We start from the raw sequence: 15186 nt of genomic DNA, 5'->3' as shown, positions 1-15186 counted from the left end.
ACTGCTTTTACAATGGTGTGAAGTCCTTTGATTTCACCAGAAGTACTCTGTTTTTGTTGGTGTGAGATCAAAATCAGGCCCAGGCGACTCAGTGCATGCATGGATCCAAGGAAAAGGCATTCAGATGCGTGACTCCCACTGGTGCGATGGAAGCAATGGAGTACAATTTCCCAAAGACCCTTTGAAAAGTTTTCCACCAATAGAAATACAGCCATTATTTCAGGGTGGGTTAGCAGTGAGCGCCATTTCCTGTGCATCTGCTTCATCATGCTTCTTGGGTATCTGAAAGTGTTCTGGTTTTGCTCTTTAATATGTCTGACAATTCAGCAGAAGGAATGGGTTGGTAAAACCATACACCTTACACCAGATTCTGATCTGAGTTACATGGGTGTAAATCCAGAGTGACTCCACTGACTGCAGGTGAAAGGTGTTACTATGGATTTATACTGGCACTAACTCAGATGATTTAGTGTCTTTCTAACAAAAACTGTTTTTATTCCTTTTCCCATCTTTGTTTGTGTTTTCTGGGACTACAAGATCAGACAAAATTTTAAGTCAAACATATCGCTACCTGATATTTCTTTTACGGTTTTGAAGATATCCAGTTTCTTTGGGTCCAGTGGTTGTGTTTTGGTGAAGAGATCACTAAAAATCAAAACAGATCATGCAATTTGAAAAAGAACACATTAACTTTAATGGCTGCTTCTGGTAAAAGACCAACCATGACCCCTCTTCCCCAACCACATACGAATCAGCTGATGACTTACCCTAGAAATGCTACTGGCAGAATGCTGACATCCCCGTTGATCTTGGTACAATTTTTGAAAGAGTCAATGTTTGTAGCATTTATGGAGAGAATCCCTTTCAGTTCACCTATTCCAATCCCATTGCAGACTGTTAAAATGAAAGCACAAAAGCTGCAGGTATTTTAGGAATTAATGCATTTAAGAAAATAAATATCAATGTAACGTTATTCTGGATAGAGTCTATTGTAGCGGTTTTATCTCTAGATCTGTAGCTATAAAATTAATTACAGAAATACCCAAGGTGTGAAAGCTGGCAAGACATGGTAATAATTTGAGAAAACAGGAGTGCACAGGCATTGTGGAACTTACACAACAAGGCCCCTTTACACTGCTCTGGTCTTGTAGGTTTAATAATTCAAAAAATAAAATAAATAAATAAATAAATCAGTATTAAGGCCAAAACCAGAGGGGAGAGAAATTAACAGTTATAAGAAAAGGTGAAAAGATTGTTTTCAGGTGAGTTTTTTTAAAACGGGTCAGAGGGCCAGATTCTCATCTCACTTATACTACTTTCCCCTCAGGATATTTCCTGTGGTTTTAATGGAGTTTCTCCTCATTTACACTGGTGAGAGAGGAGAATCAGGTCCACAGAGTGAATGAAGGGGAGAGATACATGGCAGTAGCTGCAGATGTAAAAGCCTTTTGCACCAAGTGGCAGGATTAGGGGAAGAGACAGAGAAGATGGCTGGGAGGAGAGAGACACATAAGATCTACAAGATAGATAGTAGCAAGTGTACTAAGAGGAGCGGGAACTGGATGGGGAACCAATAGGGTTGTGTAAAGATGGGGAGAATGTAGATGTGCTGCTTGGTAGGAGAGGGCAGGCAGTGACATTCTGTACATGATGGGCCTCGACAACTAGGGTTTGTGGAGGCTATAGAGCTTGGACTCTTAATAGTCAAGGTGAGAAGAGATACAAGCACACATGCATATCTTCAGCAGAGGGAAAGTCAAGGCTGTGATGTGAATTACTAATATTGCCTTAAAAGCACATAGAAGATCTGGACGTCATCCTAATAAACGCTGCACAAACCACAAAGCAGTCTGAACTAAGGAGCGACGGTGGTGGTGGTGAACAGACATTTATAATGATAAATATGATGTTGCAGTTGCTGGACATGCTCCTTGCAACACTAGGATATGAGTAGGGCTCCAAGTTCTACTCAAGTGCAAGAGGTTTAGGCAATAGACACTGCCATACTGGATCAGACCCACAGTCCATCTAGTCCACCATCCTCTCTCTGACGGAGGCAAGTGCCAGATGCTTCAGAAGAAGGTACAAGAACCTTGCAATAGGCAGATGTGGGATAATCTGCTCCCAAGATAGGTCTCATCTTTGTTTATATATTCAATGTCCTTTCTGTGAAAATAATAATAATAAAAAATTATTGTATGGGGCCTCTTACACTTGACATAGCTTAGGGCCTCCAGAATGTCAGAATCCGGCCCTACAAGTTTGTTCAGCCCAGGATCTAGTGTAAGCCCATCAAGGTGCACGCACACTTCTCCAAACACACCTGTTTTTGTGTTACTCCCAGGGCCGGATTCTGACATTCTAGAGGCCCTAAGCTATGTCAAATGTAAGAGGCCCCATATAATAATTTTTTTTTATTATTATTTTCACAGAAAGGACATTGAATATATAAACATGAAAGCTTTATATTTGCATATATACAAAGGCGAAGCTGTAAAAATAGAATAATCTAACTGAATCCCATCTTGCAATATGCCTGTTTGCATTACAAAATAGTTTCAAATTAATATATTTTGTCTATGATTTCTTAATTAGTAGATATGAAAACTTTATATCTACAGCAACACAAAAGCAGTTACACTTACACAGACCAGCTTACTTAATCGAAGCAGTATAAGCTGCAGTATGTCTGTCTGCACATCACATTAATTTTAACACTGAAATTTAAAACATTTTCTTTCGTGATTTTTGGAGAGCAAACTCATTGATGATGTTCTCAAATGATAAGCTACGGAGTTTGTCACTTCCTATGCACAGACTGCTTAGGGCAGATAGCTTTTCTTGAAGCATTTACTAGGCAGACATCTCTCTTTGTGTTAGCTTCTCTATCCTCTGTCTCTCCCAGGACCATTAATTAATCTTGAGTAAACACCTCGGCCACACTGCTATATGTGAGAAAGACAAAAAGAATTTATCAGAAAAAAGACTGGTAATCTCTAGACAGGCATTGAGAAAGTGAGAAAAGCTAGTCTATATTCAAACAAATATAATGAATATTATAGGCTTTAATAGCCTATAAATCATATGCACATAGTTTGAAATCATATGCACATAGTTTGAAATAACTTGCTCACCAAGTACTCAGAAGGTGTAGGGAGAGGGGTAGTTGGGGCTGTGTGCAGGCAGGTGGGTAGCTTGGGGTGCAGAGAGAGGGGTGGCTAGGAGCTGTGTGCAGGCAGGGGGGTAGCTCGGGGTGCAGGGAGGGTGTAGCTCAGGATGTAGGGAGAGGGGTATTAGGGACTGTGTGCTGGGAGGACGACCCTGCGCTCCCTGTTCCCGGAAGGGTCTGACAGCGACAGAGCCGGGTCTCCCCACCCCGGGGGCTCTTACGGCTGCCTCTGCGGGAGCAAAGGGGACCAGGAGCTGAGGAGCAGCTTCAACCTGGGACATCAGCCGGAGATGAGTGAATGCTGCATCTGCCTGCTCCATGGCACCAGCCAGAGCAGCAGCTGCCCTGCACTGCCTGGCTCTGGCTTCCTGTCTCTGACATTGTCAGGGGGCAGGGAGAGGAGATTGTGGAGGGGAGGTGTGGAGCTGCCCCTGAGACTGCTGTGCTCTCGTGCTGCAGTTTGGGTGTGCAGGGGGCAATACCCTCCATGTCCCCAATTCTGCCCATGGGCTCAGGGCTTCTGCCCCTCCAGGGAGCACCTCGGCTCGGGGCTCTGGGATTCAGCCCCACGCCTCCTTGCTTCAGCCCCACGGGGGGGCACCCAGAATTGGGGCTTCAGGCCCATGCCTCCTGGCTTCAGCACCGTGGGGGGCACCGGAGATCGGGGCTTCAGACGCAGGGCCTGCAGCCTCCTTGAAAGGGCTCATGGACCCCCAGGGGGCAACAGACCCCCAGTTGAGAACTGCTGCCTTAGGAGACTGATAGACTTACTCGTAGAAATACTAATTTTATAAGTGCAATTATTGTTTTTTTCCCCTCAGCCCTGGCCTCCCACCTGTCAATAATGAACAATTACTAAAGGGTAAGGGTAGGGTGAGGGTATTTGTGTAGCCAGATGTATATATTTTTGTCATTTGAATGAAAATGTCTATATTTAAAGAGACTCTCCTTTATTTATCAACCGATTTTGATAAAATTTGAAATGGAGTCAGTTTTTTTCTTTTTTAGAGCCCCTCATATTGCGAGGTCCTAAAATTTAGCTTAGTTAGTTTGTGCCTTAATCCAGGCCTGGTACTCCCATGGTTGAAAGGTTGGTGAGAACAGGGCATGGAGAAGGTGGGAAGACAAGCGAGGCAAAACTATGCAGGAGGCAGCATTTACTTTCTGCACACGCTGAGTGAGTCAGTTTGAGTACATGCTCTGGAGCATTAATTTCCCTGCTAAACTACCTGCTTAGGCCTCCATATTATTAGATATTTATATTGTAGCAGCACCCTGAGGCTCTAATTAGGATCAGGGTCCCATTTGCTTGGATGCTTTGTCGTCAAGTAAATTCTCCTCACACTAAAAATATTAATATCTTGCCGCACTTTCCGTACCTTTGCTACACACCCCGTCACATTTTTTACATTTCCGAACACCGTTTTCTTCCACTTCATAGGTATCGACATTACACGAGCGAACACAGGAGCCATGGTCTGTCACCACATAGTTATCTGCAAAGACAGGAAGGGAAATGCAATATGGGCAATGAAACAAAGGAGAGATGCTTTGGGATTTGTATTTATGCTGTAAACAGGCATTTAATTGATCAAAAGCTAAAAGGCATTTCAGCATTTTGTAATAGAGAAGGGGTGAATTAAAACACACATTAGCGTACTCAGAAGTTGCTACGTTCAAAGCACTAACCAACCAAATTACAGACATTAACAAATTATCCCTGAGGGGTGGGGTGGATGACTATTATTATCATCATCATCATATTAGTTGAGACAGTAAGTTGGCCTTTCTTAAAGCCAACTAGCGAATCAGTAGCATAATCAGGAATAGAGCTCAACACCTCCTGATTCCCAACCCCATCCTCAGTCTTTATAATATAACACCATCTTTATAATAGGCTATGGTGACCTTCAGATACAGGTCCTAATTCTGTGACTTGGGTCCTTCTCTACCTTTAAATAAATGTTTTTAAAAGACCATGGACAGGGAATAGAGAGAAAAAACAAAACAACACACATGGCAATGAATACAGGAGCTAAGAAGAACTCGTATGCTTTGTGATGTGATACCCTAGGTGTTAAAAACAGATTTCTGTAAGCCCCACTAAGAACCAGCCCCACTTTATTTATGGGCTTGCCCCCATGCCATTGAAGTCAGTGGGAGTTTTGCCACTGACTTCAGTGGGAACGTGATCAGGTCTTATGAGAGAGTTTGATGGATTTTATAAAGTGTTTCTTTTTGGCATTCACCAGTAAAGACTAAGCTAAAATCTTCAAAATTAAAACAAAAACAGCCCTGAAAAACCAATAAAAATAACTGATAAAATACAAACGGCTTAAAATTTTTGTATCAGCTACATCTCATTTCTGATGTTCTGCTACTGGTTTCCATAGCAAAAGCAGCTGAGGAGAGTGAGGAAATTCCTTGGTCTAAAAGGGGGCCACTAAGTTGAGGGGGCCTGAATTGGGTGGGAGAGAGCCGATATCAACCTCTGCCCACCGCGTCCTTCACCCTCTATCTTCCCTGGTCTGACCAGATTGCAAGCTTAAGTGAGCTTACGTGGACATTCTTTCACGCAAGTGGCTCCAAAGCTATATTTTCCATCTGGGTTGACATCCATCTGATAGGTGGTCGGGTTGTACAGCACTAACGGTGGACAAGTATCCTTGCACGTTGCTTCATCCCGAAACTTGCGGCATGCCTGCCATTGAACAATGTGACAGTGGTGCAAAGTAAACTACAGTCTATTTTTATAGCAAAAAGGGAAGATACAATAAATGTATAATTCCTGTTTTATAAGGCTGCTATGCCAGATCTACCAGGTTCTTAGCACTAACTGAGGCACGGAGCACTTTCCAGGATTGGGCTCTTGTGCCATTGAGGTGAGAGAGTCCAAGGGCGAAGGGCAATCGTGTCTGACATTTACAAAAATAGAGTATGAGGGTTCTTAATCTTAATGGACTCATGAAAATAACTTCTACATTACGAAGTCCTTATGAACCCAGGCTCCAACACTGGACCAGACCCCTGAGAGGTAGACCCTTCTACTTGTATGGCGTGCCCATGAGTTCCACCTAGAAACAGGGCTCTGCCTGCATGTATTGGATAGTAAGAACAAAGCTAAGAAATCAGAAACCAGATCAAGATAAATGGCTGTTTTCTTTATTGGCAACTTTTTAATAACATTAATGAAATAAGTCCCTGCAGTCAATTACTGACCTGGACAGTTAAATATTGAAGTAATGCCATTAGGCTTGGCTACAGGCGATGAGCAATTTAATGGGCATTTATGAAGTGCAAGTCATTTCTACAAGGCTAATTCTACATTCAAGTTGACAATCTTTCTTCCTCCCTTGGTTCTTCCCTAGGATTTCTGAGGAGAGAGAACTAATGTTTCCTTCCATGAATCAATAAGAACATAATTAATGTGATTTGTTTACATCTTTAATGGACACACAAATATATCCGAAGAAACAAAGATAAACTGGACCGTTTCCATAGAAGTTGCTTGAATTCCACTTAATTTAGTGTTAAGCCCAAACTAAATGGAAACTCTTGTTTTAAAAGGGGGACCGGTTCACAAAACAGATCAACGGAAACACTGCAACAGTTTAAAAAAAAACCAACCAAACAACTAATGTAAACAGGTTTTTCTGGATTCCATCCCCTTGAGTGCTGTGAACCCTAGCAGAGTTATTCTAGTAAATGAAAGACAGAAAAAGGAAATTGCATAATCTATTCTCATGGTCTAAACTAAATGAAATGCACAAAGGGTATTAAAAATGATGAAAAGTAAGTTTCATTTTAAAATTCTTTGTTTTAAAATTCTAAGCTGTTGCTAAGTATAAGAAATACATGGGCCAGATCACCAGCTGGTGTAGACTGGCTATACTGATTTACACCGGTGGAGAATCTGTCCCATACATATTTTAATAAGACATCTGGTGCTCAGCGTCACTTTCAAGGCTCCTAAGATAAAAAAAAAAAAGTTACAGTGCATTCAGCCCAAAGCTTGGCTGCTGCTGCTGAACTTTAACCATGTTGCTGTAATATTACCAGGCAGTCACTCTCGCGAGGCCCTGTACACCCAGCAGCACACTGGTTATGACAACAGTCACTGGGCACCCTTCCTCTGCATCGGCCTGAACATTGCTGGGCACAGATGACTTTTGTTACTGAAAGACAGGGAAAAAAAAAATTAAAATGCATATTTGCTAAACCAAGATTGACAAGTAAGGAGAAAACTCCAGATAAAGAACATCTGGGTAGAGCCTCTCATGAGACACCGGTTTCCACTCTCATCATCAAGTGAAATTTGTGGGATGGAGAGGACAGAAGGAGTTTGAGCTTTTCCTCACCAGTGTGTTAGAGCCAAATTCAACTCTCAATTACGTTGCAGTAAGGCATCAATTCTGCAAGGCACTGAGCATTCTGGCCCTGATCCAGAAAAGCTTACAGTTAAGGATAGGCTTACATGCTTTGTGGGAAAGGGGCCAGTGCTCAGCACCTTGCTAAATCAGGAATAACTTCACTGGCATCAGTGGAGTCACTCCCAATTTACAATGGCATAAGACAGCAGAATTTGACCTTTGTATCTAATAGTTTTACTGAGATAAAAAATATCAGTTGGTGCAACCTTTGAGATATCAGCTTGCTGGGAAGACCAGCTTTATATTAACAGGTTACAGTGCATACTCTGTGTCATTAAGGTTCCTGTTAAGTCAGGGGTGGGCAATAATTTTCACAGGGGGGCACCCCATGAATTTTGGTAAGTCGTCACCGGCCACATGTTTCTACTATATTAATGGAGGGATGCGGGATCTGGGAGGGAGTTTGGGTGCAGGAGGGAGCTCTTGGCTGGTCCACAGTGTTGGGGCGCAGGACAGGGTGAGGAGTATGGGCTCTGGGAGGGAGTTTGGGTGCAGGAGAGGGTTCTGACCGGGGAAGGCGCTTACCACAGGCGGTTCCTGGCCGGTGATGCAGCAGGGCTCAGGCAGGCTGCCTGCATGCTGTGGTCCCACACCGCTCCCGGAAGCAGCTGCGGCTGGCTGCTGCTGGCACATCTCTGTGTGCCCCTTGGTGGGGAGGGGGACAGCAGGTCTGTGGGCACTGCCTGTGCCCACAAGCACCGCCCCTGCAGCTCCCATTGGCCGGTTTCTGTGAGGATGGTGCTTGGGCTGGGGGCAGCATGTGGAGCACAGAGGTTTGCCAGCAGCAGCTAGCCACTTCCAGGAGCAGCGTGGGGCCATGGTAGGCAGGCAGCTTGTCGAGACCTGCTGTGCCATGGGACTTTTAGTGGCCTGGACTCGGAGAGCGTGAGGGGGCCAGACAGAAATGTTAGACAGGCTGAATCCAGCCTGCGAGCCGTATTTTGCCGACCCCTGTGTTAAGTATACTAAACACATTCCTGACGTTGGCAGAGGAACCCTTCTCCCGCAAATTATTTCATATGCCTTCTACACTATTTTTTTAAACTTCAATACTTGGACTAAGTTTTCCTCTCTGTTGTTATGCAACTCTCATCAGGTTTGAGCCAATATAACCGAGAGGAAAATTTTGGACAAGAAGCTGTTTCTAATACCAAAGTAAATCACCTGCAACAATTTTTTAGTATCAAAATCATCCTGACTAGAATAGTGGGGAAAAAAAATATATCAATCATTGACTAATGTGGGTTTGCACCACTGCCCTGGGCAGGACAGAACCAGGAGAGAACCAGAACTGGGCAGGACAGAACCAGAACCACTCAACTATGTATCCTTCATGGCTAATTGATTTTCCTTAGATTCAACAGGGAGGTGCTTTTTAAGCAGGAGGATTTGATTCCTAACCCACTGAGTGGTGGTTACGGTGTACAGCAGGGGTTCTCAATTTTTTTCGTTCTGAGGCCCATCCCAACATGCTTTAAAAACGCCACAGCCCACCTGTGTCATAACAACTGGTATTCTGCATGTAAAAGCCAGGGCTGGAGTTAGGGGATAGCAAGCAGGGCAATTGCCTGGGGCCTCATGCCGCAAGGGCCTCCGCAGAGCTACATTGCTCAGGCTTCAGCTTCAGTCTTGGGTGGCGGGGATCAGGGTCCAGGCTTCAGCCCCAGGTGGCAGGGCTTTGGCTTTCTGCCATGGGCCCCAGTGAGTCTAATGCTGGCCCTGCTTGGCGGCCCCCCTGAAACCTGCTCGTGCCCCCTGAGGAGGCCTTGGACCCCTGGTTGAGAACGACTGGTGTACAGCATCGTGTCAGCCATGAAGTTCCCTAATGAGTACAGAGAAGTTAAAATATTTTAAAAATTCTTGTAACTCAGAAATAGTCACACTGCAGTTCAATCACAGTTAACACTTAAATCATCTGAGAATGGTACTCTGCTACAGGGTAATCAACCAGTATAGGCTTGTTTCTTTCCTCTTCTATTTTTTTGTTTTATTATTATTTACTTTTTCTTTCTGTTAAACTTTTGCACCTAAGCTTTATTATTTTGTGATCTCATATTTGTAACCAAATACTACATTTTCAAGGAAACATTATCTCCAAAATACACATAATTGGTCTAGCAGCAACTCCTCCACACAACCAGAAACAGTGAGATAAGACATTGTTTTACAACAGAGTTTTCATATCATTTTCGTAAGCATCAGCAGGGGTGTAAAACGGCTCATCATTCTGAGAACAATTGACAAAAGCGTCCCACTGGAAGTATATCATAGCAAATGTTTATATTTTGTGCAGTACATTCCACATATGTTCAAGGATGGAAAGAAATATAACATAAAAATGTCCCACCTATGGGATGAATTTCTGAAAGGCCAGATTCATAAACAGCTTAACAAAATGAGTGTTAATTGCTAAATAAGCCCCATCCTGGAAACACATATGTACATGCTTAACTTTATGCCCATACATAAATGTTTGCAGGATTAGGATCTCAATTTCTTAAGCCTAAAGGTTAGTATTACCTCTGGACACCATGTTAACAGTGGACATGATCCTGCAAGTACTTTACACGTAGAACCACTATTTACATCAATGTGTATAGAGTAACTGCAGAATTAGTCCCACAATATCCAGTATAGGGTGTTTTATGAGCAGCTGTGAAGGACTGACTATGGCTGAAAAGTTTTGAAACTGATGAAAAATGGGGGGTGGGGGAGAAAGAGAGGAATATTGGAGTGATTTTTTACAACCTGCTCTTGAAGCTACGTAGATCTGGCCTGATACCTGAATTGTGAGCAAGATGCTCAGATTTAAATACATTTGTAGGGCTGGATTCTGCTGTCACTTATGTAGATTTAAATCAGAAGTACTGAACTCAGTGGAATTATGCTAGTGTAAAGCTGGTACGAGAAAAGAACAAGAACCCATAGCATTTCCCTGCATGCCGACTACACATTATAAAGCAGTGAAATAATAAACTATCAAAAGAAACAAAAAGTATTCAAAGTACATTCCCCATCAGTCATTATATACTGAAAAGTAAAATCCTCACAAAATCTTTAAGTGTCTCTAAACATCTTGTGTTTCTTGTTCTCTTGATGCCCAGGGTAAGCATCCAAAATGCAAAATTACAGGGTAAAGCGTGTTCAGCCTATGAGTGACTGGAGTGCCTAAGGATTCCAAAGTGCTCTATAAATAATTAGGACACCTCTCCCGTGCTGTGAATCCCCTGGGCCCTGCACCCTTTAAAGGCCATCACTTCATTTTCTGAGTGGTCAGGACTTGCTTTATATGCCTGCAGCATATATCTGGTATTCAGGTTGGAAGGAATTCTACAAAGGGGATTTAAAAAAAACAAAAACAAAAAAACCCCACCACAGTAGTGGTGAGTTATTCCCATTCTCAGCCTAAAAAATTCTGTAAGAGTTTGTATGTTAATACACAGTCATTCTACTTGAAACAAAAGATGTGGAGAAAATTCACATTACAGCTTCTAAAACTGAAAGTGTCACACAAAGGCTAAGCATTCATGGAGAAATCTTGGTCCAATCCAAATTATTCTGGGGTTTCTGTGCTGTTCACCAGGCCCCCTTTCTCTCCACAAATGTGGCCACTCAATGAGGAGCTGCAATGGCTTTTGTTTGCCTTTTTTTGTTTGCTATACAAGAAGGGGGGGGGGGGCGTGCATATGCAAAAACACAGTGCAAGTTACTACCGCAAGGATCATCATTAACTATCACTCAGAGACCTGACTGATTGCTAGGGGAGCAAGCACCCAGGTCCACAGTGTGCTTATGGGTCCTCAGGGCAGTGGAGGGGAGCACAGTGTTCTCTGTAAAACACTTGTCATCACATCAGGATGTGACAGGGACAGTATTCAGTGAATAATAAACAAACAAATACCTAAGGGCATACAGTCAAGGATATTTTAAATTAATCTGTGGACTTACATGTCTGGCAGTTCTCTATGCCGGCACCCCAACAGTGGTCTTCTGTACAATTTGCATGACACTTAGAACCTAAAATGTAAATGTTAAATTGGTAGGAAAACCTTTATGATGTAACAGACAATTGTTAGATAACACACCAAGGCTGTCAGGAACTGAATCTTAATCTTTCAGTCACAACATATCCCCCACGTGCCTGTTACTAGAGCTACAGGAAAGCTTCTGTGCCACACACTGAATGATGAGGATAAAAATAAACATGAAATAGATACCCATTCAGTAAGCACTGTCCATCCTGTGTACTGAATGAGGCAGGGGTCCTGTGGAAAAAACAGTATATGATCCTGTAATTAATTGCATCTTAATGCATACGCATATATGGGTAGAGGGGCAGCAGGAAGGGTGGAGCACGAGGGAGATGGAGCAACATCTTAAGTCTAGCATTTCCTAATGTTTGATTGCTTGACTTTACCACCGTAACTTTCTTCTAGCGTACTCTTCTTGTATGTGATACCCTACGTTTTTAAAGAAGCAAATTGAAAAACCAGAAATTCTATCATATGGAACCAGATTGACCCCAGCATAGGTCATTGGCAGGGCTGGGATATTCAATCCAGAGCACATACCTCTCTACTGCTTGAGCTAATGGTGTAATGGTACTAGTAGGCAGTTATCCAACTGGATCAGCCACTAGAGAAAGAGGAGACACATACTTTGCCAGTGGATTTCATAACTATTTTGCTGACAGCAGAGAAATGTTGAGACTGGATTCTATTCCAGGCTTTGGAGGGGAGTGTAATTTACTGGTTACAAACCCTTCTTTCCCTGTCCCCACCTGCCTGTCTGTCCTTCTCTGTTCCTCTCCATCCCCAGCTCCTAACTTTGTCCCTTTCTGTTCATATCCACTCTCTCCAACTTCTGTCCCTCTCCACCCCACCAGCTCCTGTATCAGTCTCCCTCTATTCTTATTCTCCCTGGTCCTCTGTGCCTGCTCTGCCTGCTTTTGGTTTCAGTGCTAGGCACCATAGTGGCTCACAGCACCGGAGAGAAGCACTTGAAAGGAAACTTCTGCTTAGCCCCTGAAGCTCTAGGCTGGAGAATACTCAGGGCTCATCTACACTTACAGTGCTGTAGTGCTTAGCGAAGACACTACCTATGCCGACAGGAGAGCTTCTCCCTAGAATACTGACAGACCAGCTCAGGTCAGAGACATAGGCCAATTCACTTGTGTGTGAATATCAAAGGAGTTAAATGTATTAGTATATATTCAGGCCAATTCACTTGTGCTTTAATAGAGATCAACAGAGATGTTAACTGCATTGCTTTTGCCTATCTATATCCTGTTTACTATTACATTAAGCATGCCCTATAATTAAATAGATCAAAGTGTGTGTTAATGTAAGAGCGTAGTCAGGTGTTAGAACTTCATGAAAACTAATGGAATGTTACTTGTACTGTTTTCACTTATCTATTCCTATTATAATGTAATGGCAGGCATTTACATTGTGTATATCCCTGTAACTAAATAACTCATCAAATGCAAATGAAGAAGAGTGCTAAATTCAAAGCAACCGACCATTGTGTGGGTTCAGATACTTGTCAGATTGTTGTCTGTGAAAAGACGCTATCAGTACTGATTCAAAGGATCTTTCTAGACTGTTTGGATTCTAACAGGGCGGAATAACTGAATGAGTAGACGGAGACCTCCAGAATTATTCTGGGTAGCCCTGGAAAAGGCTTTTGGGAAACTGGCAGATTACTACATCTCTGCTATCATTTTGGACTTACAAACTTGGACTCACCTGTTATTATATTTTACCTGCTTTAACCTCCCAATAACTCTTTTTTCTTAGCTAATAAACCTATAGTTAGTTTACTATAGAATTGGCTGCCAGCAATGTCTTTGGTGTAAGATCCAGAGTACCAACTGATCTGGGAGTAAGTGGCCATTTGGGACTGGGAGAAACCTGACGGGGTGTGATTTTTGGTTTATGTGACCACCATCACTAAGTTCAGTTTGTCTGGGTGACAAGATAGGCTGGAGAGGCTAAGGGGACTGCCTGTGACTCCATGGTAAGACTGGTATAGTGATCCAAGAGTTCACACTTGTTATTGGCTTGGTGAAATCTAATAACAGAATATACCACCAGTGTGGGGTGTCTGCCCTTGTTTTCTGACAGTCTGCCCTGAGACAGGCACTCACACTTGTGAGCCACTCCAGACAGCGTGACACTCCTATCACTGTAGGTACTCCACCTCTCCGAGAGGCGGTAGCTGTGTTGACAGGAGAAGCTCTCCCAGAGCTGTCTACACCAGGAGTTTGGTCGATATAACTGCGTCACTCAGGGGTGTGGATTTTTACTCACATAAGTTTGTACTGTAGACCAGGGCTCAGTTATTTTATGGGGATGGCACATTCACAGCCTGGTTGGCACACAGGAGTTGTAAGGAGATGGAGCATGTTCAATACAGAGAATATGGCTGTCATACTATATCAAGCCTCTTCTGAGCATGTGTGAACTGTTATTTTTCAGAGGCTTATAAATAACTTGGCTAAATGTGGATGAAAGTTCAGAGGGATGGCAAAAGGCACATTCCTGACACCAGGGCAACGCCCCACCCCCTGACAAATTTCAAATGCCTGCTCCAAAGCATGGAGTTTCTCAACAAAATGGTTGAAAGAATTATTTTAATACCAGCAAAATTACTTATTTTCTCCTAATCGTATTCTCAGAAGTAGCTCAACCTTTTAATCTGAAACTTTTCAGCCACATGTATGTGTTATTGGACTATTACCTCAGTTAAGAATGCTGTATATAATGCTGAATTAACAAAGCTGATTTTCTGAAGGAAAAATCAGAATTCTATATTTTTAAAGTTTCTTATATAAAATAAATAAAACTAAGAACTTGCCAATTAGTGTATGCTATTGATACTGTAGATTTGTAGGTAGTCAGTCAGCAGGTAGAATTAGAGCCCTAACTTGAAGAGTATGTGTATCTGCAATCTGCATCTAGAACTGGGTAGAATGGAATGTGAAACGAGTACATCATCTCTGGGAACTGAAAACTGAAAGACTAACTGGCCTCCTCACCTTGAAACTCTGTATGGTTAGAACTCATGGCCAGATAGTAATTTGTCATGTAAATCAATGTTTTTGAATAATACACTGCTGACAACAAAACAAATATGACTGTATTTGCAAATGATTGGCGACATTTACTCTAACCACAGAGTAATTTGCACCCTGACTTAATTGCTTTTGTCTCCACAGCTCTGACAAAAGTAGTTCTCAGCACTGAACTATGCAGCACACATACAATTAATGAAAACAAGTAAGGGTGAACAAAAACTAACTAATCTGTAGAGTTAGTACAGGCCTGCCAATCCTTTCCCCTCCCTCCTTACTTTTTTATTGTTGTTTTTGTTGCTTTGTTTTGCTTTTTATTTTTGTTTTTTTTCTAATGACAGGTAAAATCCCAGGGACACAATTATCTTGCATGCTCATTATTTAAAAAGAAAAATGGCTGCCTGAACAGATTATCTGAAACTTACTACTATATTTAAGGAGTATTTCTTTCTAGGACAGTTTTGTCCAGCTAATAACACATGGCTCTTTCCAACGCCCTCACTGCCAAAATA

At 42.5% G+C, this 15186-nt stretch overlaps 1 protein-coding gene across 1 annotated transcript in view; it reads right to left on the bottom strand.

The window, feature by feature from the left end:
- The window catches only part of EGFR (epidermal growth factor receptor), a 219974-nt gene that overhangs the window by 50109 nt on the left and 154679 nt on the right, over positions 1 to 15186 (bottom strand). The window contains exons 5-10 of the mRNA XM_074945280.1: positions 11548 to 11616; positions 7226 to 7344; positions 5729 to 5870; positions 4549 to 4665; positions 768 to 894; positions 572 to 645 (exon numbers count right to left, since the gene is read on the bottom strand). Coding sequence (XP_074801381.1) covers positions 572 to 645; positions 768 to 894; positions 4549 to 4665; positions 5729 to 5870; positions 7226 to 7344; positions 11548 to 11616 — 648 coding nt within the window. The remainder of the gene's footprint in view (positions 1 to 571; positions 646 to 767; positions 895 to 4548; positions 4666 to 5728; positions 5871 to 7225; positions 7345 to 11547; positions 11617 to 15186) is intronic.

The sequence above is a fragment of the Natator depressus genome, chromosome 2 (assembly GCF_965152275.1).
Source record: "Natator depressus isolate rNatDep1 chromosome 2, rNatDep2.hap1, whole genome shotgun sequence".
Classification (NCBI taxonomy): Eukaryota; Metazoa; Chordata; order Testudines; family Cheloniidae; genus Natator; species Natator depressus.
This window is presented reverse-complemented; position numbering and strand designations above follow the sequence as displayed.